This window comes from Caenorhabditis elegans, chromosome V (genome assembly GCF_000002985.6).
Source record: "Caenorhabditis elegans chromosome V".
In the NCBI taxonomy this organism is placed as follows: Eukaryota; Metazoa; Nematoda; class Chromadorea; order Rhabditida; family Rhabditidae; genus Caenorhabditis; species Caenorhabditis elegans.
This window is the reverse complement of record NC_003283.11, coordinates 11,546,737-11,570,201: the sequence shown is the minus strand read 5'-3', so window position 1 is coordinate 11,570,201 and position 23,465 is coordinate 11,546,737. Positions and strand designations below refer to the sequence as shown.

The window sequence follows — 23,465 nt, the reverse complement described above, 5'->3', positions numbered from 1 at the left end:
CATAGTTTGATAAAATGAATACCTATCACATTCAAATGTTCCGAATAGAACATACAAGCGAAGCATGTTGGAAATTGTTCATTGATCGGAATTTGTTCTATGATCATGCTTCCAGAACTAATCCACGGAAGAATATGTAAGTTCTCAGTTATTTATTGGAAATTGTGTATTTATCTTTCTCATGATTTGCAACAGATTTGGTTCTCCGAAACTGTAGTGTCCTTCAGAAAAGCAATCGCGCTCAGTTGAGAACATGTCGAATGAGGCAAATTTAAACGCATTTTTTCCACAAAAAGTTTTTATAACTTTCTATTTTCTTTTTGAATTATTCAGTTTCTCTTAGTTATTTTGCTAAAATGTCGCAAAATAAAATTGAACGAATATCAAAGGAAGTAGCAGAACGATTGACAACCGCCCAGGTACTTTTTCAGCCAATTCGTAACATTTTTATTTAAAACTTCACGTTTTCTAGGTTGTTGTCAGCTTGTCAAGTGCAATTCGGCAGTTAATCGACAATTCAATCGATGCTGGTTCGACAATTATCGATATCCGCGTAAAGAATAATGGTTTTGAAAGTATAGAAGTTCAGGATAACGGCTCCGGAATTGAAGCAAGAAACTTTGACGCACTCTGTAAACCACATTCTACATCGAAACTCACACAATTTTCCGATTTTGATAAATTAGCTACATTGGGATTCAGAGGAGAAGCTTTAAATGCTCTCTGTACTGTAAGGTAAGAGCTGACATTTGAACAAGATTATATCGTTATTTTCAGCTCAGTCAGTATCTTCACACGTGCATCAGACACTGAAATTGGCACTCGACTCACTTACGATCATTCTGGAAATATCATTTGCCGTCAATCTGCTGCTAGAGAACTTGGAACTACGATTATTGTGAATAAACTTTTTGAGACTCTTCCTGTGCGTCGAAAAGAGCTGGAAAGAAGTCAAAAAAGAGAATTCGTTAAATTATTAAGCACTGTTCAATCGTTTGCTCTCCTCTGCCCTCACATTAAAATACTTTGCACAAATAATATCAATGGAAAGAAAACCAATCTAATTTGCACTCCAGGAGGAACTACATCAATTCAAGACGTCGTTGCAAATTTGTTTGGTATCGCCCGCAAGATTGAAAATTCGAAAATAGGGTCAGGACTGATTCCTATTCAACAAAACCAGCCAGATGTAGAGATTATGACAATCCACTCGGTTCCAATGGAGGAAATGCATTTTTTCGACCTTTTCAAGTATTTTTGTTCATTTTTGGTGATTTTTTTGAGATTTACTCTCATTTTCAGGATTCGTGGTTTTGTTAGTAGCTGTGAACATGGATGCGGTCGTGGAACATCTGATCGTCAATTTGTTTATATCAACAATAGGCCTGTGGAATATTCAAGAGTATGATTTTTAGAGTATTCGAATATTTTAATTTATTTAAAAATTTAGGTCTGCAGTGTTATCAACGATGTTTATAAGCAATTCAACAAAAAACAATACCCGATCATTGTTCTCTTCATCGATGTTCCACCCGGTTCGAAGAATCTAGGAATATTTAAATTTGAATTTTACTAATTTTTTAGAAAAAATCGACGTTAATGTAACACCCGATAAGAAAACAGTTATGTTGGAGAAAGAACGGCATTTGCTTGCAGTGGTTCGAGCATCAATGATGAAGACTTATTTGAAAATTGTTGGATCACACTCGACAGTGAGAAGTAGTGTAGAAGATCGAAGAATTATGAATCTTTCTCAACAAAGTTTTTCCAATGCAAGGTATGAAGAGGAATATGTTTTCATTTAACAAAAAAAACATATTTTAGTTTCATGTCTTCAAAATCGTCGACTCCAGATGATTTTAATAACACGACTCTGAATTCCACGTATCCTGAAGATTCCCTACTCAATACTTCTGATCTTCTGAAACAACGGAAAGAAAACAGATCACCACCAGCGAAAAAGTCATGTCCGATGATCAGAAGGACTGAACCATTTCATAGTGTTCCTTCCACTTCAAACTCGAGAACACAGCGCCTGGAAAATTTCTCATTTACGATGGAACCAAAAAGAGTAGAAGTTTCCAAAAAGATCCCTTCGAAATCAGACAAGAAGCTCACTGATGAAGAATTGAGAAGTGCTGTGATTGAAGAAAATCCACTGAAAAAAGCTGGAGAGATCGATGACATTGAAATTCTTGAGCAATCACAAGAATCACAAGATGTAAATGAATCACAATGTTCACAGGATTCTCAAACTTCTCAAAATTCTAGAGTATCATATTTTACGCTGCGACCTCAACAGAAAGTAAGTTCCTGATTCTGCTCGAAAAAAGATCCACCGGATTTAAAGCCATATCTTGTTTAGATAAAATTCTCTATGAAGTTGCTCCGTGAAGCATACTCGCCGAAAACTGATGAAACAGACGATAACACAGAAGAAGCTGAAGTATCTGCTGAAAAGGATGTATTGAATGAAATAACAACAAAAATCAATAAAGAAGAGAATGATGATGCCGAGAGACAATTATCCAGATCATTGACGTAATTGATTTAAAAATTTTTCTGGTTTTGAATTATATTTTTAAGAAAAGACGATTTTTCAAAAATGAAAATCATTGGTCAATTCAACCACGGATTCATCATTTGCCGCCTACGTGGTCATCTATTCATCGTTGATCAGCATGCCAGCGACGAAAAATATAATTTTGAACGTCTTCAGAGCAGTGCTAAACTCACTAAACAGCCACTTTTCATGTAAAGCTTAAAGCCCTGGTGAAATTTGTTCAATTTAAATTATTTCAGGCCAACTGCGCTTGGTTTTGGAGCTGTACAAGAGTTGATCATTCGTGAGAATTTGCCCATTTTCCACGCAAATGGTTTCGATTTCGAATTCAGCGAAAATGATGGATGCATTAAAACATTTTTGACTGCAAGGCCCGAGCTTCTAAATCAACAACTCACGAATAGTGGTAGTTTTAAATCAATAAAAAATTTTCAAATTTCCGCCTGTTTACAGATCTCGAAGAAATTCTGGCAGTGGTATCACAATATCCTAATCAGATGTACCGTCCAGTTCGTATTCGTAAAATTTTTGCGTCCAAAGCATGCAGAAAATCCGTAATGATTGGAAAACCATTGAATCAACGTGAAATGACACAAATTATTCGTCATCTGGCGAAGCTAGATCAACCATGGGTAATATTATTTTATATTTTTCACAGTCTAAAAACTGCATTTTATTTAGAACTGTCCGCATGGAAGACCCACAATTCGTCACTTGGCATCTTTACCTGATCGAGCCGAATTTGAATAACTTGCTGTATCATGCTATTTACATTTTTAAATCTCATTTCACACAAAAATTATCCCGGTTTAAATAAAAACTTTTCAGCACTTTTAAACGCTTTGCAAGTGATAATTCAAAAATGTTCTAGCTACCGACATCTGGCATTGATTGTACAACTGAAACAGTTAATTTGTGAGTAACGTGATGTGTGGATAATGTGCTCTGAAACAACTTTTTCTTGAGCAGTGTCAGCCTCTCATTAAACATAATCATGATAAATCTGAAAAAAAAATTTGCGTTTTCAATAATATGAAAAGAAAACCAACATACCCATCTATAGAATGTAGACACTGCCAGACAAAAGTTCCACTGATAAAGGACCAGACACGAGTATCACTAAGTTGGCTTAACTTCATCATAAACAGGAGATCAATAAGATAAAGTGAGTCCTGTAGTCCTGTTTGCAGAAACAGCAACACGTTTCGACGAATACGAGATTTAGATTCTAGAGTTTCGCTTTGATTTGACTGAAAATAAGTTTATTATCAAGATGCGAAACTTTTCGGTTTTGCTCTAGGAATACTGTACCAGGTCTCGGCACGATACATTTGCGAGCAATGTTATGTTTACTGGAGGTTCGAACACTCGTTGCTGAGGAATTTTCTATAGTTTTTCTCCCAATTCATCTTAACTTCATGTAGTATTTTTGAAGTTACTTATATATGTATATAAATCGAAAATTGTCGCGTCTGGGGATAAGCTGTTTGTAATTTAAATGAACGCTTTCTACGATTTAAGAATCTATAACTTGACGACAACCTACCCTGTAAAATGTTATAATCTTGATGAGAGTTGTTCCATTTATAATCGTCATCATCAAAAATGTAATCGTCACCACGGTCAGAATATTGTCTTTAAATTGGCATTTATGTTTTTCGTCGTACTTAAAAGCAAGCATTTCTAACGAGAAAAACGTATTACACTGCTTTTCTGTAAAAATTTCCTGTCCTAAATTTGCAAATCTAGCATGTTTACAAACCGAATTTATCTATTGTTTCAAAGATAACAACAATGATTCGAAAAGTATAAATAGATGTAAGGAGACCCTAAAGTTGAAAGTGGAGTTGAAAAATGATTTTAAATAAATTACCAATGTTGTTTTAATTCCGCAAATCATGTTATAGTATCTTGGGAAAAATAGTGCAATGAAACGATTTATTGCCACAAGAATAATTTGATATTCGTTTCCAAGATAGAGTGTAAGTGATATGTGAATTATAGTACTTTCAAGAAATGGAGGAATTGGTAAATATCCTCTAAAATAAAGACAATTCATATAACTTAATTTATCTTCAGAACTCACAGAATAGTTTTAGGAAAGAATATTCCAATGAAAGTTGTTAGAAGAATATATATATTTGAAAAGCTCCTGAGCACACAAATCAAATTAAAAGAAGTTCTTTCGGTTTTCTCATTGAAAAATATATACAAAATTAAACTATTGCAAACAATGCCGAAAGTACCAATCTAAAATGAGATGGTTGAAATCATATTACTCAGGTACGACGTTTTGGAATTTTTACCGCAAAAGTACGGTATCCGACCTCGCCACGAGCAAATTTGTTTCAAATTGATGTCACATAAAAAGTGTGTGTACAGAAGTACAGTAGCCCACTGCCAGGTATTTCTGCAATTTTCTTCGTTTTTTCCACGTTTCATGAGGAAAATTATTTTGTTGAAAAACTGAATTGAAAGTTTGAAGTTTGAAACATTTAAAAAATGAATATAATAGAGCAAACTTCGAGAGAAAGTGCGTTGAAAAGTCAATACGACGAGGAGTGGGTTACTGTGCAACTTAAAGGCGCACACTTTTTCACGCAGTTATTATTATATTTGTGGCGAGATCAGGTATCATATTTTGATGGTAAGAAATGAAGAAAATCGTAACTGGACAGAATTTTAAGTAAGGCGTACCACTAGAAGCAGGCAGCCGACAGTCAAATTCAGAGAATCTTGATAGTCGAGGGCGGTTGAGTTGGACATCTAATTGAGCTGTTGGGATTTTTAATTTATAAAAGTGACTGCTACCATTATATGTGTGATTTCATTTTGAAAGAACCAAACATCCCCTTGACATTCAACAAGATGTATGATTAAGCAAGTTTCAAATTATATACTTTCGAATGCAAAATATAACTAGTTTTGAGATTGAATTTGATATTTATTCAAAATAATAAAGAATCTAACAAATACTTTTTTTCAAACATTACCCTCTCATCGAGGTGGTTTCAAGGTGGTTCGTTAAAATTTACATTTTACACAAAAAATGTATTCCAAGAAAATAAAAATAAAATAATTCATAATTGGCAAATAAAAAGACACATACAAACACATTTCAATTGAAGATTCACCGCATCGACTGAACTGCAGAAACTGTGAATTTCTGGTTGGGATGTTGTGTGGATGACGGAGTCTGGAACAACTTTCTACGGAGGAACGATAGTCTTTCATTGAACATGATCATTATGAATCTGAAACAAAATATTGTTTTTGCAGGTGCTCTTGCTATTTCGGTCTAGATTGATCTCGCTATGAATTTATGACTCATATAAAAGACCATTAAGCACTTCTAAATCGCTTTGAACTCTTGAATATCTGGGGATATTTCAAACAAGGAAATGAATTTAAAATGTTACTCGGCTAAACTACATTATTCTTCTTTTGTTTAAAATCTAATTGTCAAGAACAAAATTTTTTAGGAAAAAGATCATTGATGTGTGATGTTTCAAAAATGCAGGAAACAATTAAATAAACCTCACCCGTCTATTGAATGAAGGCATTGCCAAACAAATGTTCCACTAATGTAGGTCCATACACGAGAAGTACTGAGCCCACTTAGTTTAATCATAAAAAAGAGATCAATCAGATACAAGGAATCTTGAAGTCCAGTTTGTAGAAACAAAAAGACATTACGTCGGATACGCTTTTTAGTTTCACGACTTTTACTTTGATTCGACTGAAATAAAAGTTACGACGATTAATGCATTCAGTTTTAGAAACAAATTAATCATGATAGATACTCACTTTATAGAATGATATTATTTTGATTAAGGTTGCACCGTTTATGGCAGTCATTATGAGAAAAGTAATTGATATAACTGTTAAAATATTATCAACGAATTGACATTTTTCCTTTTTGTCGTACGACCATGCAAGAGTTTCTAAGTCGAAAAACGAGTTGCATGGGATTGCTGTAAATTGTTCAAATTTTTCCAATATTTTGACATTCACGAAACCGACCAAATTTATCTACCGACTCCATGATTAAAATGATAATTCGAAATGCATAGATGGCTGTTAGAATAACCTAAAATCAAAAACGAAAGGATGAAAAGTTCACACAATAGAAATTTACAGACCAAAGTAGTTTTGATTCCGCATATTTTATTATAGTAAGTGGGTAAAAACATTGCAACAAATCGATTGATCGCAACCAGAATAATTTGATATTCGTTACCAAGGTACAAGCTGTTTGAAACTTGAATTAATGTGCTTTCAATGAAAGGATGATATGGAGAACATCCTCTGAAACAAATTGAAGCAAATTTAACTGGATTCCACACATTTTCAAGAACTTACATAATAGTTTTTGGCAAGAAAAGTCCAATGAATGTTGTGGCAAGAATGTAGATGTTTGAAAGGCTTCTGTATACACAAATTAGATTGAAAGAAGTTCGTTCGGATTTTTCATTGAAGAATATATACACAATTGAGCTATTACAAACAATTCCAAAAATGCCAATCTGAAAATAAAATTCCTGGAATATAAATTCCAAAAGCTTGTCAATAAACATCAGATAGTTTGCAGTATCTTTATAATTTTAGTAAAACATACCACAAAAAGCAGAAATGATACAGTCAGGTTAAGAGCATCACGATAATCGAGTGTAACATAACCAGTTGGGTTATTCATTGCAGGAAGTGAAAAACTCGAATGAAAATATTCCGTGATATTTCAAATCGTGTGACTTATGATTTTTCGACTCTTTTAATTAAGCTTGATGCACATGCAACAATACAGAATGAATAACAAAGTCAGGAGACCTCATTAGAAAGTATAGTTTTTTATTTTTAAAGCTCAATTGATGTAAAAGTGGCAACATAAACGCTGTCTACTGAGCATGCTTGTCTCACTTCTTTTAGCTGGCATTCTCAAGAATGAATGGCATATCATCATAAATTATAGGTTGCCATAAAAATTGATAATCAGAAATTATTGGACTCATAGTTTGTGTACCTTGTTTTTAATTTTTGCCGAGAACATAAAAAAAAAAGAGTAACTCAGAACAATTCAAAATGTTCGTGAAAAACTATGTAAAAGCTAATAGTCAATTTGAAGCGTCACATCTTTTTGATCATTGAAATACATACAACTAAAAGTAGACAAGATACAGTTAGGCTAAGAATATTACGATACTCGAGTGTAACATCACCAGTTGAATTATCCATTGCAGGAAGTCAATAACTGAAATGAAAATATTCCATTATATTTCAAATCCTGTGACTTATGATTTTTCAACTCTTTTAATGAATCTATTAGGGGTCAAAAACCATATCTTTTCTCATAGAATATTGATGAAATTATAATTGAGGCAATTAAGGTAGTCAATCATTATCTTTCATTGTACGTTACTTTTAAATGTTGCAAATATTCCCACAATTTCGATGCAATTCATATGATATGAGAAAAAGTTATGATTTTTGGCCCGGTAATTGTTTACTCTGTAATAGCACCATCATCATCAATGCAGAAAGAATGAAGCAATCAGATGTCTTCATTAACAAATATATGTTTTCAATTTTGTAGCTGTATTGATGAAAAAAGGTGGAGACATAAATGTTGTCTACAAGAATATTTGTCTCATTTTCTTTTGCTGCTATATTTTTTGACGATGATACACCATACTTTGAATCGAACCGATACGGTGTTATTCGAAAGTTTTAAAACTGAAGTGGGTGTAATGTTTGGCGCCATACTACAATCACGATCCCACCGAAGCATTTAGTTATAACTGATCGGTTGAAGTGCATTACTGGAATGACTTTAAGTTAAAGCTTATCATGTGACTGCCTGTTGCTGAATGAGACGTGAACACAGTTTTTTTTTAATTTTAACTTTCAAATGTGGCGTTCGAGAGATTTCATGGTCCGTTATTATTTATTTTTAAAATATTTACACGACTAACTAATGTCTGAAAATTTGATTCAATTTATGGTTACTAGAGCGGCAGAAATCGATCTTCTTTTGAATTCAACGACTTGGGGTGTATTCCCTTCGACTTCTCTCCGGTTTGAGCAGAAACATTTGTTGAACAATGAGAATTTTTCATTAAAAACTACCATAATTAACCTGAAAAAAATACTTCAACAGGACCTTTGAATGATTCTTACCCATCAATTGCATGCAGTAACTGCCATATAAGACTTCCAGATAAGAATGTCCAGAGTCTATGCTGAATCATTCCACTGAAACATTAAAAATGGAAAGTTAAATATGTTAAAAATTTACACTCACTTGAAATAAAAAGTAAAGGAAAGGTCGAAAACGTACAAGAAGTCTTGAAGAACAGTTTGAAAAAACAAATTAATGTTTTTCTTCTCACGGCGTCTAGATGCTTCATCGTGATGAAACTTGCTCTGAATAAGTTCTGTTTTTCTTTAAACCAAAGGTAATTAGAAGTATTATTCGATAATTACTCGCATCTTCTCAACAAACTGTTCAGTGGCATTTCGCAACTTTATTTGACATATTTATAATGCAAACTTGTGAATACAAATGGAACATAAATTACTCGGGAGTGGCCACCACCCACTCTTTTGAGGGCAGATTTTGGGGACGCTTTCTAAAACTGAAGCTTGCTTGCAAAAATCATTATGTTCTAAATTGATGCCGTTGTCAGGACTGCAGTAGTCTGGTTAAACGTTCACCAATTTATTACACTCATTGAAACTGAAATTGGTTTGATGGCTTAGTGAGAGATAAGAATATTTCGATCATTTTTAGATATATTTTTCTTGCCGTGATGGTTCAAAATTAATGTAATGAAATTAAAGTTGTTCATACCCGAAAGAAATATGCAACTTTTGCAAAAGTGACGATGTTAACAAATGTTGTCATTCCAAAAACAATTAAAGAAAGAACAATTGCATTTCCGAATAAATCACAACGTTCGCCAAATGTGGTCCATGATAAATATCTGGGAGAAAAGTATAAAACGCAGTCATTTTCTGAGTATGTAGCAGAAAGTATTGGTAATATCACTTCCCCGATTCTATACGCATAGAGTAAAAAACTCAAAATCTGAAATCAGAATAGTTGTTAACTAAGGCGTAGAACCATCAATACCAATGTTTGCTTCATTCCGAAAATTTTTGAATATTGGAAAGGAAAATATAATGCACAAAATCTGTTCAATGCAATTATTAAAGTTTGATTTTCATTTCCCGAATATAAAGCATTTGCAGTATTTACTAGAAAAGAAACTAAGTATACGGATAGTAGTGGTGTATAACCTCTGAAATTTAGTTGAGTAAATTTTTTAAGTTACGAGCAAGCTCAAATGACAAAATATGATTCGAAACATTCATTTTTGTACCTCATTCTAGAGGGTAAAATAATTGTATTTTAATTGATAACTTACAATATAGTAGTTGGAATGAAAATAAAGCAATACACAATTATGAGAATATGCAAATTGGCAAAACTTCTTAAAACACCCAAAGCGTTGAAAGAATTCTTATCAGGAAATTTGTCAAAAAACATGAAAATAACTAAAATTAAAAAAAAAAAAAAAAACAAAAAAAAAAACTGAGCTGGAATTCTTCAAAATATGAAATGAAAAAAACTAGAAATTTCTGATGACGCGGATCGCGTTTTGTACCGGTTGATTTGCGTTTGTGTGGTGGACATGTAGAGTTTGATAAAGCTATTTATATAGTATATCGAAAGTTTGAAGTTTCGAAAGTTATTTGAATCAGTCAACAGTGGCTATTGCTGCAGAAACAGACTGCCGTTTTCCTCCGATAATTGGAAGAGAATGGGTTTCTGGTAGTGTGGATATTTTGAAGAAACAACACTCGACGAATACAACTTTTTCGTTAAAAATAACCATTGTTACACTGAAATATAAAATTGGATTATCAAACGGTATTTAATTCTACCCATCAATTGCATGAATTAATTGCCAAATTAGGGCTCCGGAAAGAAATGTCCATCGCCTATGTTGAATCAATCCACTGAAGTAGCATAAGAATTTGTGAGATTTGAAATAGAAATTACCCGAAATAGAAAGTGAACGAAAAATCTATGACGTGAAGAAAATCTTGAAGAACAGTTTGAAAAAATAAAATGGCATTCTTCCTTTCCCTGCGTTTTGATGCTTCGTCACTTTGAGATTTTGTCTAAAACATGATTTCATTTTACAGAAAGGTATAGCAGATTTTAAAACATCAAAATTTTGTAATTGAATTATGTAATCAAAAATTTTTGGCTTTTGACTATAGTCACATATGTGAAATAGGAAAAAAAAGTTACTCGAAAGAAATATACAACTTTTGCAAACGTTGCAATATTGAAAATCGTGGTCAATGCAAAAATGAGCAGTGCCACCAAAATTGCATTGTCAACTATAGGACAATTGTCACCGGTTGTGGTTGATATGACCCCCAACAAGCTGTTTCAGAAAATTTAGGATTAAGCATTGGAACTATAACTTCGCCGAATCGGTAGGCATTGATTAAAAATATGAAAAACTGAAAAAATCCTATACCGTATAAGCTGATCAAAGCCTTACCACAGTGGGTTTTATACCACAAAACTTTGAATATTGAAATGGAAAGTATAGTGCACAAAATCTATTGATTGCAGTCAGAAGAGTTTGATTTTCATTTGTTGCGTATAGAGCAATGCTAATTGCTAGGACAAATGAAACACCATAAGTTGAGAAGAAAGGTGTGTAACCTCTGAAATATCAAAAATATCGAGACGATCGTAATCTACCTAAGTTGGTAATAGGGTAGACCACGGTATCGTTCGAGACTATGAGAAATTGTTTTGAACCATTATTACTGGGTTTATTGCTGGAAAACTGCACTCCCAGTTAAAAATCGGATTCAGCTCTGATGGATACTGACGGGTTACTGTAGTATAACCCATCATACTGGAAATTCCCATGCGCCTTTAAAGTATGCCTTTTTGATAAAAAATGTTAAGAAATTGGTTACAAAAATAGGTAGTCAAAAACGTTTTAACTCACAAAACAGTTGTTGGAATGAAAACAAAGTAATAAAGAATTACAAGAACAAAAAGATTTGCAAATGCTCTTGTAATGCCTAAAACATTAAATGAAGTCTTCTCGGATACATTTTTAAAAAAGACGTAGATAAAAATGATATTACATGTAATTCCAGCTAGCCCAACCTAAACATTCGTTCTTTTTCAATAAAATTCATTGTAATTTTACAATTCCCATTGATAATGCAGCGATAAGGTTATACGGATCACGAAAATTATAACTAGATTCGTTGAGAAGTGACATTCCGTTTTTTGAAGAAGACTGAACATTCTGATGTACGTGAGCTCTCGAGAAAACATTTTCCAGTTGAACTCTCTTTTGCAACAAATTTTTATGCTTTACATGCCTTGATCCCCATAGTCTTGACAAGTAAGTAAGCTGTACCTAATTTTCCTCATTGAATGAATCGACTTTCTAATCTCTGGTTGAAAAAATAAACTGAAAAATTTTATATAAAATTCTATAGATCAAAGAAAAATTAAGTTAATACGGGAATGGGGATTTAACACGGGGGAACATTTAACATTTTACAAACCATTATTTGACGAATTATGACACGCAGAGAAGTGTATGAAATCATTCTAACCATAGAAAAAGAGAAAAGAAACATGGAAAAATAATTTCTACTGGAGTTCATAAAACATAAGATATCCGGACGATCGGATAGCTTCGGAGACATCGTTCTTTGAAACAGCATATATATTATCATCAGAGCAGCGGAGCCAACTTGAGTTCTTATACAATTCTTTTGTATAAGCTACATAATGTCCTTTATTTGGCGAATCTCCGAGATGACACACGACAGCAACCAATGAATATGTTCCAGGATGAATATCGCTTTTCTGAAAAGAAAAATTGTAATTTACATTAAGCACCTTCAGTCGTACCAAATAATCATTTTCATCCAGCTCATCATGCATTGAACTCCCATTAGTGTTTTCTTTTTTCATTGGCGACCTTTCTGGTGAATTCTTTCTCAATGAAGTTGTAGGCTCATAATGCATATTTGTATTCTTCAAATATATAGCTCCTTTTCTTGGTGGATAATTATTTTGTGGGGAATGAGGTACCCATCCACTATCTCCAAGATACGTTATAATCTCAACGTTGAGCATATTGGCCATAGCGAAAATTTCACAAGTTGTCGCCCAAACTCCATCACGCATTGCATTCTCAACGTACTTCTCGTATATCTCATTATGACAGTACTTTTTGAACATTAATTCGTTCTTCTTGAGATGCTTGCCGACTGCTTCGCGAAAGATCATATGATGCGATTGAACTCCGGTAATCCACCACGAAATCGCACGATAAAAGCAATTTCCGTCTGGTGTAATTCCTCGTGTGGCTCCAGGGAGTTGAAATTGATACATTTTTGATGGAGGCCCAGTTATGTGTCTCTCGAAATGAAATCTGAAATAAAATAAATAAATTTAATGAAAATAAGGTTTCTTTTATACGAACCTTTTCTGGTTTTCACCATTGTTGATGCCCATTTCATCAAGAATATCATCAAAATCCTTCTCATTTGAAAATATATTGAAATATAACTCTTTCCGCTTTTTCACATCTTCTACGATAACAGAGCATTGCGACATTTCTTCATCGGCTCCACCAAGCAGCCTGCCTGATACACGAGAATCGTTAAAATGAGCATCGTCCGTCGTAATTTCGGCAAGTCTAGAGTCTTCTGAATTAACCGGTTCCGTAGTAGAATACTCCTTGTTTTCAAACATCTCAGGATGCTCCACTGGCGGAAAGTTCCCCAATGAAGAGACGTCGAGCTTGAATGATGGTTCGACCCGGCAACTTTTCTTTTTCATCGAAAAAGGAGGTCCTTGTCCTTCCAGCTCATATCTCTTCAAATTGATAATGAGACATCTGCAAAATTCAATTTTTATATCAAAATAAAGCAAAAAAGTAAGCTCCTACTCTGGAAATGTTGATATCCTTTCGCATGATGAAGATATTTTGTGCTTGCATGACGAGCATTCTTTCTCAATCGGAGACCATTTAACAAACGACGAAACCAGTTTTTGCACCGAACATCCATCCCTGTGAATCATAAATGTGTCGTCTAATTCCACAATACATATCTAGATACTTTTTTAAAATCTGAATTTCCAAAACTATTCCAGAATTAAAATATTTGTTGGTGAGAAATTGGGCAAAACTGAACTAACATCACAGAAACTCCCAAATCATTTCGTGAATCGACCTTCAGTTCCTCATTGCTACATCCTTGGCATACATACATTGTCTCCACATCAATCTTGAAAGCCCTTGCTGGATTGAGTGTTATTCCAACATTATCGATTGTCTTTACATTTTTCGACATGACTCCCATTGCGTCGTCAACAGCTCCGATAAGAGTTAGTAAAAACTCGTGAGCATCTTGTTGGTCGTCATTATTGAATTCTTCATTGATCTTCCCAACATTCTGACGATATTGAAGCAAATCCTTGAAAGAGAATTGATTTGAAAGAACAATTTTGAAAAAAAAACTCACATATCTACGCAATTCGATAGACTTTCCCTCGTTCCGCTTATTGAAGTGCCATCCTAAGCAGATAACGACTTTTAAGAAGTTCTGAAGAACGATGTATTTTCTCTTGATATCGGCCTGATCGTTGTTCATTGAGTCATCAAACAATTCGATATTGTCTCGAACCATACGATAAAGTTGTTCACAACGAATAACCAGCGGATTGCATGATGAAACAGCTTGCATTGTTGAATTATAGTAACACGAGTTCCCAGTGTTTACTAATCTGAAAATTTAATTAACAATACTTATTTTGAATTTCTCAAGTTGAACTTACTGTCTATTTTCATGCAACTTTCTCAAAAAAACATCTGAAGACAGGAGAGGTGATTCTGACCGTTTAGATGACTGAGCAGGTTCCAAGATTTCACTGAAAACTGTTTCTGCTTGTGGTTTCTCATCACGCTGTTTTTCGTCTTTGATGTCTTCTGATCTCTTTGGCTTCATTGTTTTCGGAGCACTTGTTTGAAGAGCGTCGACGGGACTTCTGAAAAAAATATATAATTCATAAATAGGAACACGGCTTAAACTGAGTCTTTAAAAACAAGGAAACATTCAAAAATGCCCATATTGAACTCGAAATACCGTTCAGATAACTCTACAAATAAAATCGGAAAATTGGGAAACATATTTAATTAGGAATTTAATCTTTGAGAAAATATAGAAAAGGCAAATTTTAGTACCTTTTTCTATCCTTCTTCAATGAGTCAAACGCATCACTGGATGCAACCATTTGATCCATCAACCCAATCGAAGACTCTCGACCTTGATCACTTGAGAGGCGTGAAGCAACTTCAGAAGATTTTGTGGCCTGTGATGATGGTCGTGAGAGCTGTCGAGCTTTCTCGTGGTCTTCTCTCAAGATTTGTTCATTGAAAATTGGACGAACTGAGGATTTTTCCGTGCGGCTGCTACTTCCGGATGCCGCAGACGGGGGACGCTTGGATTGTGTGGCCTGCATCGCTAAAAAAAACTGTTTTTTAATCAAAATTAACCACGTATCTTACAATTTTTGTTTTCTTCGATAAACTTGTTGAACTCATTAACAACCCATGTCCTGAATGCATCATGTGGCGGAGTGAAAATCAATTTAATCATTCTGAAAATAAAATCTTGATGTTTAGAAAAGGATAGAATATAAATAAAAACTTACACATCGCGTTTGCCATTTTCCTCAACCAATGGGATCGTGAGCATTTTTCCCTCCTTCGTCATTTTCATTCGTTTGTATAGAATTTTTTCACATGAAAAAATTCGAGTTTCCGCTGCCTTCGGGCCTAATATATGAAGTGAAGATCCATCGAATTTTAGTCTCCGATTTTTTAGAGTATGGATATCCGAACCGACAATTGAGACATCAACCATAAATTCTTCGGTCATCTAAAAATCCTTTTGAATTATATGCTTAATTTATAGTTTTTAAGAAATAATTGAAAAGCTCAAAATGAAATATAAAGGAGAATAGCAATAATGATGCATCACACCGATGTTTTTAGAAAAATAACTGTTTAAAGATATGTTTAAAAATCGAGCGCCGGCGCGAGATGAGAGATACGCAAACACTCTCACGTAAACTTGCGGATGACTACGGTAACGCAGATTTTATTTGTTGCAAACTGTTGTTTCAATTGAATTCAATTGAAGCGTAGTGTAGTGAAAATCGCTCTGTGCAAAATAAGTAATTTAATAAAACATTTTACTATACAATATATTGTAAAATAAATTCCTTCGAAATTAAAAAAAATGTGGCAATGAGACTGTTCTTTTGAGTAAAACATCATTTTTGCAAATTTATTATGCATTGGAATGAACTCTGGATGGCACTTGAGAAACTCGAACGAAAGAAACTTTCGACGCCAGTGGTTGAAAGAGCTGTTTTTTGAGAAAGGATAGTCGCTCATTGAACATTATCATGATAAATCCATCCAGTGAGTGTAACGATTGCCATACAAAGGTTCCACAGAAAAACGTCCAAAACCGATAGTCGTAGAACGAATTAAAGTAAAAAGTGAACGAAATGTCAATGAGGTAGAGAGAATCTTGGAGCACTGTTTGAATGAAAAGATAAATATTCTTTTTTATTCGCTTTCGTGATTCCTTGTCAGTTTTATTTTGATTCTAAAAGCTTTATTTAAAAAACCATTTGTAATATTACTCACTTTGTAAAACTTGAATATTTTGGCAAAAGTTGCCACGTTGATCACTGACACGATAGCGAAATTGACAGCCATGAAAAGTAGAATTCCGCTGTTACCAGAGCATTGCGGGGAAAAATCTGGGAGCCAAGATAAATATTCGACGTAGTAGAGGATGTAGCAATTGATTGCTGAATTGGTTAAACGTTTTTTCACTAGTTTAGCATACTCCAAAATTCTGATTTATTATCTAGATTTATCTTACCTGTAAAACTTATAGTTTCTTTGGCGACTGCACCAATTCGATATGCATACATCACTATCAAAATTACAACAGTTGGTTTCATTCCACAAAGTTTAACATAATACAATGGAAAGAATAAAGAAATAAATCGATTAACTGATATAACCACTGTCAGATATTCATTTGCCATATACAAAGAGTTTGACATTGATATTGCCCAAGTCTCTAGAGTCTTACTCACTATTGCTTTTCCACTATAATTACTGCCGCATCACTTTTGTTTTTCACAAGATTTAACTTACGATAAAGTCATCGGAACAAAAAGTCCCAAGTGATTTGTAATCAGAATGTATAAGTTGACAAATGCTCGTACCATACATATTACATTGAAAGCTGTTCTTTCTTTGGTTTCTTTGCAAAAAATGTAAATTATGAGACTGTTGCAAACAACTCCAAATGAGCCATTCTGAATATCAAAAGTTTAAAAGGTGGAGTAACGTCAATGAGTTTTGACTTTAAAGTACGCGCTAGACGTAAATGCCAAGATACCACAAAACATAGATTCTACATGCTGTATGACGCCTGGAGTTTTCCGATAATTTTATTATAGAAATTGAAATTTAATCAATTTAGTTTTTGATGAACAAATCTGTAGAATGTAGGACCTGTTACTTAGATTGAGATCGTCTCTTCCATTCTATTTGCCAACAAAATTGAATAGCCTAAAAGCAACCTGCTTGTTAAGAAAAACTCACTATCAGTCATAGTTTCAAAATAAGGAAAGATATTAGTTTTTACTTGGAATTTGAGAGCAATTCTAAAATTCTACTTAGAAAAATTACAATATCACAAACTTCAGAAAAACATACAACGATCATGAGAATTGAAGCAATAAATGAAGAAGGATCTTGATAATTGTAGATGATTGGAACATCCTCATTTGAAGAGTTACTCGCCATTGTCGTAGACTAGAATTTCTGAAATACTTCAAATTGAAATTAAATTTGAAGTTTGAATATATTTGAGTTCTCATCATCCAGACGTCATGTCTGGAGCATTAATTAGGTCACAATGGATTTGAGTTGAGCATTTGAACAAATCCTCTTCAACTAGACTGATTTAGAGAGCATTTTCCAAAAAATGGGATAAAAAGGAAAGATTTGTAAAAGTTGTGTCTAGGGATGTGTTTTTCTTGCGTTGACGCATATTTTCTAATTGATAGCTTCAAAGATTACTCCTATATGCTACCGTAGTGGGAACAAAAAATTATGGAGGAATAAATATCAGGGAACTGAAAAATGAAAAGAGATGATATTTTCAGCTGCAGAGTTTGTCTGGGAATTATATGGAACTCACTTTTTCATAAAGATTGTGCGAACTTTCCTCATGGCTACATCACACGTTCATACTTGAATTCACATAACTTTAATGACAAAAAATTATTTTTACGTACCCAGAATGTTTTCACCTCGGTCCAACCAGAATAGAAAAACATGGGCCAGGTGATTTTGCACAGTTCAGTGAACCGTGGATTATGATCATCTGAAAATCAAATATATTCAATTTAGGAACAAAAATATTTTTTCTCAAGGAGAAGTTTTTTGATCTTTCAGTTAGACGTAGAAAAAATGTGTTAGGAGTTTTGTAGGCACAGAACTTTTTCAAAAACTTTATCTTCGAGAAATAATCCAAAATTCCAAATGTGATCCAACTTTCTCACTTTTGAAAACAACACTGTTTGTGTGATGTCATAATTCAGTTTTGCAGTGGAAAATTACTATTGAAAAATAATAAATTATGTAAAATATGATCTCTTTACACTTGTGAGTTGGTGAGACGCTTCAGTATTCAATTAAAAAATTTTAAAAATTTGCTCTAGGTATATTGTATCCGAAAAGTTAACCCGGTGCAAGTATGTAACTTGTGAAAAAAAAACGAATATTTCATTGCAATTTTTTAATGTTGAAAACTTCAAAATTCAAATTTGCTCAGCTCTCCAAATTTTCAACATTGTAGAATTGAAATTAATTTTAAGAAGTGCATTTCAAAAAGTTGAGAAATTTTAAAGGCTATCTGATGAGGGTCATTATGAACATTTATTATCACAGATAAATTCTCTAAACAATTGCAAAACTGAGAATGGCACAAATAGTTGAGTTATAAACATTGTAAAGCAAAGCAATAGAGAACTGAGGGAAAATAGAATGAAAAACAGGAAGAGCTTGATCCACGAGTTTAATAGTCGCCTCCTCCGAAATCTCCACCTCCGAAATCACCACCACCAAAGTCACCACCTCCGAAGTCTCCCGAATCATATCCACCACCTCCGTAGTCTCCGCCACCAAAGTCTCCAGAGTCATAACCAGCATTTCCATAGTCATTCCCATAATCATTTCCTTGATCATATGAGTCTTGGTTAGCATTTCCGTAATTATTATCCGACTGCTGTTGAGATTGATCACCGGCATTCTAAAAATTAACAATTCAAAAAGTTCAATAGAATTTAAAACTTACTCCAGGAGCATCTGTAATAGCATTCGAGCTACTACTATGATTGTTTCCTCCATTGTTGTCATTATCTCCATAATTGTAATAGTTGTTGGTAACAGTTGTATCATTATCGGAGTAATATCCACCAGCCATTCCATAACCACCTCCACCGTAACCGCCACCCCATCCACCGTAGCTGTGATGTCCTCCCCACATGGATCCCAATCCGTAGCCAAGGAGACTTCCAGCCAAGATGCCAGAGCCGAATCCAAGCCCAGTGCTTCCGAATCCTCCACCACCTCCTCCATATCCACCGTATCCGCCACCACCGTAACCTCCATCTCTGACGATTACAGTTGTGTGAGAAGAAGTTGGAACTCCAGCCGGTTGTGGATAACCAGGTTGAGGGTATTGTCCATAAGCTGGTGGGACTTGTGGTCCAGATGGATAAGACTGTCCGCTGGCAGGACGAGGATTGTAGCCTGGCTGAACTGGAGGAGGAGCACTTGGATATACTGTTGGGGGAACTGAAAAATAAAATAAAAATAAATTTAAAATTCGATGAAAAGGCTAACCATATCCTCCATTGTTTTGTTGCTGTGGTGGTTGGGCTCCAGGCCCTTGTTGTGGTGCATTTGGTGGAGGATTAGCAGGCTTCGGTAATGTTTTTGTGATTTCTGTGAACCAAGATCTGAAAATGTTTTGTTGTTTTTTTCTTTTTTTTTACCAGAGTTCTTTTCAAGTTTTCAAGTAATTTCTGAAAAACTATTGAATTTATCTACGTCTTCAGGTGAATGAAAACTAGGGAGACATTCATGGAATTGAAAAGAAAAAACTGTTGGTTTTATTAAATCATATTCAACATTTTTTGTCAAGTTTCACCAAAATGAGCTACAATTTTTTGAAAACAAGCCAGTTTTCAAAAAAGAGCCATAACTCAATACTCACTCAATATCTGAATCTGAGGAAAACAAAATCCAATGACATGGATCAGCTTTTGGATTCATTCCAATTCCAACGAGATGATGAACTGAATTTCCTTCTGGTACATTTGGTCTTTTCACAGGCATTCTGTCAGTCATTAGTCCCACACAAATATATGGTATCACATCTTTCAGAAGAACACTTCCTTTTGGTTTTCTATCACCCTGAACAATAATTTTATTTGCAGTTCTTATCAATTTTCAATGAAACTCACTCTATTTTCAAACCAAACAAGACGCGAATCGCTGAACAACACCGCATACATTTTCTTCCATTTTGAACTGAAGATTCCTGATGTGTATTTCAGAATTTCTCCGTCTTTCAGACGACGAATGTCTCCTCTTCCACTATCTGAAAACATAACTGTAAAGTTTTCGTCATTTTCAGCTATGCCATTTGACTTATAGATAAAGTTTATCAAATGCTGAATTTTATGCAATAATTGAAAATACTCTTTTCTGGCCCAAAAAATAACCATCAGTCAAAGTTAACGAATTATACAAAACTATGGAATTTGTAGTGAAATAACAGTTCATAATTGTTCATAACGAAAACAATAATTGTCGATAATGTGTTTCGCAGAAAAAATCAAATTTATCAAAAACAAACTTTAAGCGAAAATTACTGTTTGCATACTGTCTGAGCCTTAATTGTTAGCTGGATTGAAAACAAAAGAAACTCCGCAAATATTTATTATCTACAGGCCTTACTATTCGTAAAAATATTATGTTGTACATTATCCAAAAAGATACGGTATCTTTAGCACTCGATAACTTTCCAGAAATTTTAAGATAAAAGCCATAACTCACCCATATCGACAGCAGCCTCAGAGGTGCAGAACATATAATCTAAAAAACTGAGAGAACTGACAGAGGTTGGATGGCAGAGTAAGGGTGTTTGTGAGACACGAGAAATAGGGTAGCAGATGGCAATTAGATAGTGTGTAGGATATAGAGTGTGCAGAGAAACAAGGGAGCACACAACCACGAGACAACAGGCAGAAATAAATAGTGTGTGAAAGTGTTGCTAGGACACTCTATGTCAAGGATATACATATGGGTTAGGGTGAAATGCGAAATTTCTAGAAATGGAAAGGTGACATATGATATCTTTGCTTCTCTGGGTCTCTAGTTGTCAGAACACGTCACACTAGTGGTCCCTTATAGAACTAGCTGACATTGCGAAAATCTCGGTTCGTAATGAACAAGAATATGGGAATGAGTCATCGTTTGTTTCTGACAGTTAGTTTCGTGCCCAATTTAAAGTTTCAATTGTTAAAAAATATAAAAGAAAAAATTCCAAAAAGTGTTACTTGAATTTAAAAAAAAACAAAGTTACCGTACCAAATCTTTCATCAGTGTTACAATTTAAAGTTAAGGAAATGGGGAATTTTATTCTAAAATAAACTCGGCATAATGCAATATACTGAAATACCACAAATGAACAACAAAAAAGTGCAAAATTTGAAAAATCAATTCTTCAAACGGTGATTTTTCAACTCGCTAATTTTGAACTTCCTCCGGAATGAGAACTGCACGACCAATCATCAACTCACGGCGACCACTTTTGAACCAATAAGATGAAGTGGGAAAAGTTCCAATTCGGTCTTGCAGTTCTGATTTTGGAGGAAATTCGAACAAGGAGATTGCTGAGAGTTGCAGTCCCCATTTTCTGAACCACATTTAAATATAATAAAATTTTTTACTGAACATTTTAAAACAGAGAATACAAAAATAAATTTATTTTTTAAACTGGCTATTCTCAAATTTGCAATAATTCAGGAGATTTTTTGATTGTGCTAACTAAACTGCATATACATATACAGAACAGAAAAGAGAATAGCAATGAATTGAATTTTTCAGGTGTTCTTGCACTTCACAAAAGGAACTAAAGAGAAACGTGAGAAACACGAAGAAGCGTTTCGATTTCCATGACTACCAGATTATGCTTTATTATTATCATATAAAATTCATATCAAACTCAATTATTCATCAGGCACATTTTCAGTTAAATAATAGAAGAGTTTAAAGGTTCTGCAAGGATAACGTTCCCTGCCATAATAGATGCATATGATGGTGGTATTTCTGACAAATGTGAGCAAGCTACTTTATAGGATGGAGGGAGTGCGATTGATTCGGAGTTTGATGAAGATGATGGTCTTTGTTTTATTTTCTGATTTTTTCTGATTTTAATATAGACTATTGAAGTAGTCCAAACAAAGAAGATACCAACGGTGAGGCAACTGAAATAACATATTTTAAGAAAACGGGGGTTTGAAGAAAAATCATTCATGTTTTCAATAGATCAAGATAGCAACACAGTCTTGTAGTTGAGTGTTACTCCTATGTTAGCTATAAATTTAAAATAAGTTTTTAAAGACAAAAACAAATCTCATTCGTATTTTATTGTTAGTGTAATAGACGTTTAATATAGAAGGAAGTGATTAGTAATTCTCGGTTTTGGAAATTTTCTACAATTTACAGATTGATCTTACTTTCAACAAACAAAAATTGATCCACCATGAAACCTAAAAATACTGTTAATTTTGCCAATTATGCAATCGACAGTTTTGCCAACTCCCGGGGAAAATCGCCGGACTTTTTTACTTTCATATAACCTATGTGCTTTCATATAACCTACATAATGTTTCCAACTCACACTATTATCAAATAAAACGGGTTAATTCTGCACCTCAGCCCGTAACATAGTTCAAAACACGAGCATTCATAATAAATAGAATCGACATGTGTCATATTTGGAAGGTACGTCTGAAATAAATTTCCATCATTTTAGTGGATATCATAAAATCAAAGTCACCGTTTGAAGTTCAGTGGCATCAAGGAGTGGATGAATACTGTATTCACAAATATCTTGGAATGTTTCTTTGAGTTTTGGATCCAAATAATATCTTGTTCCGTCAAAAATGAACGTTTTGTTCTCATTAATTATGTGATAGGGAGTTCCGAAACGAGTCTCAGAATGAAAAAAAGTCATATTTTTCGAGAAAATACGGCCTGAAATCACACTTTTAGGTAAAATATTGTTTTTTTTTAAATACTACTTACTCATAATACGCTCTTTTAGTTGTAATTGCTTCGGATAATTGTATTAAACTAAGCAAAAATAATTTAAACATGGGAAAAAAGATCATGAAAAGGAAATGAAAAGAGCCACGCTATTTCACCTGATTTAAAAAGAAAGTTGGATGTGCGATAGTTGCCTTAGATACCAACACTGCATACGCATTTTCTGAAAGCGATTACGTCAAGTTGTCTTTTCGTAAATCGAATATTTCAGATCTTCTGAAAGTCAGAGATAGCTGAAGTGATGTTAGAAAGCATATACATGAATGTGAAAAACATTTGCACTTCGGTTTTTTCTTGCTTATGATCTTTTCGCATGGAATAATCACACCGCTAATAATTAA

At 34.0% G+C, this 23,465-nt stretch overlaps 8 protein-coding genes, 1 non-coding gene and 2 pseudogenes across 11 annotated transcripts; 3 read left to right on the top strand and 8 right to left on the bottom strand.

Moving 5' to 3' along the window:
• Nucleotides 1-298: 298 nt before the first annotated feature.
• Nucleotides 299-3,398, top strand: pms-2 (Mismatch repair endonuclease PMS2). Its single transcript, NM_001383408.2, has 12 exons — nucleotides 299-419; nucleotides 473-735; nucleotides 778-1,251; nucleotides 1,303-1,402; nucleotides 1,451-1,535; nucleotides 1,585-1,777; nucleotides 1,825-2,305; nucleotides 2,366-2,541; nucleotides 2,587-2,754; nucleotides 2,803-2,969; nucleotides 3,017-3,195; nucleotides 3,245-3,398. The coding sequence occupies exons 1-12, from the start codon at nucleotides 357-359 to the stop codon at nucleotides 3,311-3,313; spliced, it is 2,418 nt and encodes an 805-aa protein (NP_001369798.1). The 5' UTR covers nucleotides 299-356; the 3' UTR covers nucleotides 3,314-3,398.
• Nucleotides 3,399-3,430: 32 nt separating this feature from the next.
• Nucleotides 3,431-5,329, bottom strand: srx-87 (G-protein coupled receptors family 1 profile domain-containing protein; the record flags this gene model as incomplete). The annotated part of the gene is made up of 7 exons (NM_001028726.1): nucleotides 3,431-3,566; nucleotides 3,617-3,813; nucleotides 4,110-4,276; nucleotides 4,326-4,392; nucleotides 4,437-4,602; nucleotides 4,650-4,813; nucleotides 5,261-5,329. The coding sequence occupies 7 exons, from the start codon at nucleotides 5,327-5,329 to the stop codon at nucleotides 3,431-3,433; spliced, it is 966 nt and encodes a 321-aa protein (NP_001023897.1).
• Nucleotides 5,330-5,693: 364 nt separating this feature from the next.
• On the bottom strand, nucleotides 5,694-7,259 carry srx-86 (G-protein coupled receptors family 1 profile domain-containing protein; the record flags this gene model as incomplete). Its single annotated transcript, NM_001356743.1, has 7 exons — nucleotides 5,694-5,817; nucleotides 6,106-6,302; nucleotides 6,371-6,537; nucleotides 6,587-6,653; nucleotides 6,706-6,871; nucleotides 6,926-7,089; nucleotides 7,182-7,259. 7 exons carry the CDS (start codon nucleotides 7,257-7,259, stop codon nucleotides 5,694-5,696), a joined length of 963 nt encoding a protein of 320 aa, NP_001343596.1.
• Nucleotides 7,260-8,551: 1,292 nt separating this feature from the next.
• Nucleotides 8,552-10,124, bottom strand: srx-72 (annotated as a pseudogene). Its single transcript has 6 exons — nucleotides 9,988-10,124; nucleotides 9,693-9,861; nucleotides 9,411-9,647; nucleotides 8,862-8,983; nucleotides 8,738-8,812; nucleotides 8,552-8,696 (listed from the first exon to the last, which is right to left on the bottom strand). Coding segments are annotated over exons 1-6 (885 nt in total).
• A 196-nt stretch (nucleotides 10,125-10,320) lies between these two features.
• On the bottom strand, nucleotides 10,321-11,883 carry srx-71 (annotated as a pseudogene). The gene is made up of 7 exons: nucleotides 11,809-11,883; nucleotides 11,602-11,765; nucleotides 11,140-11,308; nucleotides 10,881-11,098; nucleotides 10,626-10,747; nucleotides 10,508-10,582; nucleotides 10,321-10,465 (listed from the first exon to the last, which is right to left on the bottom strand). Coding segments are annotated over exons 1-7 (968 nt in total).
• Nucleotides 11,884-12,074: 191 nt separating this feature from the next.
• duo-1 (ubiquitinyl hydrolase 1) lies at nucleotides 12,075-15,572 on the bottom strand. Its single transcript, NM_073530.8, has 10 exons — nucleotides 15,339-15,572; nucleotides 15,193-15,284; nucleotides 14,869-15,148; nucleotides 14,463-14,672; nucleotides 14,150-14,411; nucleotides 13,824-14,101; nucleotides 13,573-13,695; nucleotides 13,105-13,521; nucleotides 12,528-13,053; nucleotides 12,075-12,482 (listed from the first exon to the last, which is right to left on the bottom strand). The coding sequence occupies exons 1-10, from the start codon at nucleotides 15,563-15,565 to the stop codon at nucleotides 12,264-12,266; spliced, it is 2,634 nt and encodes an 877-aa protein (NP_505931.3). The 5' UTR covers nucleotides 15,566-15,572; the 3' UTR covers nucleotides 12,075-12,263.
• Nucleotides 15,573-15,978: 406 nt separating this feature from the next.
• Nucleotides 15,979-17,523, bottom strand: srx-85 (G-protein coupled receptors family 1 profile domain-containing protein; the record flags this gene model as incomplete). The annotated part of the gene is made up of 5 exons (NM_073529.3): nucleotides 15,979-16,303; nucleotides 16,345-16,511; nucleotides 16,586-16,818; nucleotides 16,867-17,030; nucleotides 17,434-17,523. The coding sequence occupies 5 exons, from the start codon at nucleotides 17,521-17,523 to the stop codon at nucleotides 15,980-15,982; spliced, it is 978 nt and encodes a 325-aa protein (NP_505930.2). The 3' UTR covers nucleotide 15,979.
• F38B7.13 lies at nucleotides 16,413-16,508 on the top strand. Its single transcript, NR_069562.1, has one exon. It is a non-coding gene; the product is annotated as an Unclassified non-coding RNA F38B7.13 (non-coding RNA).
• Nucleotides 17,524-18,588: 1,065 nt separating the features above from the next.
• Nucleotides 18,589-21,095, bottom strand: F38B7.3 (PH domain-containing protein). The gene is made up of 6 exons (NM_073528.6): nucleotides 20,848-21,095; nucleotides 20,253-20,389; nucleotides 20,003-20,202; nucleotides 19,630-19,745; nucleotides 19,079-19,581; nucleotides 18,589-19,033 (listed from the first exon to the last, which is right to left on the bottom strand). Exons 1-6 carry the CDS (start codon nucleotides 20,879-20,881, stop codon nucleotides 18,800-18,802), a joined length of 1,224 nt encoding a protein of 407 aa, NP_505929.1. The 5' UTR covers nucleotides 20,882-21,095; the 3' UTR covers nucleotides 18,589-18,799.
• A 142-nt stretch (nucleotides 21,096-21,237) lies between these two features.
• On the top strand, nucleotides 21,238-21,972 carry F38B7.17 (PheST operon leader peptide PheM; the record flags this gene model as incomplete). Its single annotated transcript, NM_001368466.1, has 2 exons — nucleotides 21,238-21,279; nucleotides 21,901-21,972. 2 exons carry the CDS (start codon nucleotides 21,238-21,240, stop codon nucleotides 21,970-21,972), a joined length of 114 nt encoding a protein of 37 aa, NP_001355442.1.
• Nucleotides 21,973-22,045: 73 nt separating this feature from the next.
• On the bottom strand, nucleotides 22,046-23,107 carry F38B7.11 (CX domain-containing protein; the record flags this gene model as incomplete). Its single annotated transcript, NM_001269404.3, has 4 exons — nucleotides 22,046-22,280; nucleotides 22,697-22,806; nucleotides 22,856-23,052; nucleotides 23,104-23,107. The coding sequence occupies 4 exons, from the start codon at nucleotides 23,105-23,107 to the stop codon at nucleotides 22,046-22,048; spliced, it is 546 nt and encodes a 181-aa protein (NP_001256333.1).
• Between the last annotated feature and the right edge of the window lie 358 nt (nucleotides 23,108-23,465).

Coding starts and splice junctions, on each gene's coding strand:
- F38B7.3 (NM_073528.6), bottom strand. CDS start 20,881: ATGTTCTGCACCTCTGAGGCTGCTGTCGATATGG. Junction 20,390..20,847: donor TGAGGCTGCTGTCGATATGG/GTGAGTTATGGC, acceptor TTATGTTTTCAG/ATAGTGGAAGAGGAGACATT. Junction 19,746..20,002: donor TCCTCAGATTCAGATATTGA/GTGAGTATTGAG, acceptor AAACATTTTCAG/ATCTTGGTTCACAGAAATCA.
- pms-2 (NM_001383408.2), top strand. CDS start 357: ATGTCGCAAAATAAAATTGAACGAATATCAAAGGAAGTAGCAGAACGA. Junction 1,403..1,450: donor GGCCTGTGGAATATTCAAGA/GTATGATTTTTA, acceptor TTAAAAATTTAG/GTCTGCAGTGTTATCAACGA. Junction 2,755..2,802: donor ACTAAACAGCCACTTTTCAT/GTAAAGCTTAAA, acceptor AAATTATTTCAG/GCCAACTGCGCTTGGTTTTG.
- duo-1 (NM_073530.8), bottom strand. CDS start 15,565: ATGACCGAAGAATTTATGGTTGATGTCTCAATTGTCGGTTCGGATATC. Junction 14,673..14,868: donor TTGAAGAAGGATAGAAAAAG/GTACTAAAATTT, acceptor TATTTTTTTCAG/AAGTCCCGTCGACGCTCTTC. Junction 14,102..14,149: donor CTATCGAATTGCGTAGATAT/GTGAGTTTTTTT, acceptor TTCTCTTTCAAG/GATTTGCTTCAATATCGTCA.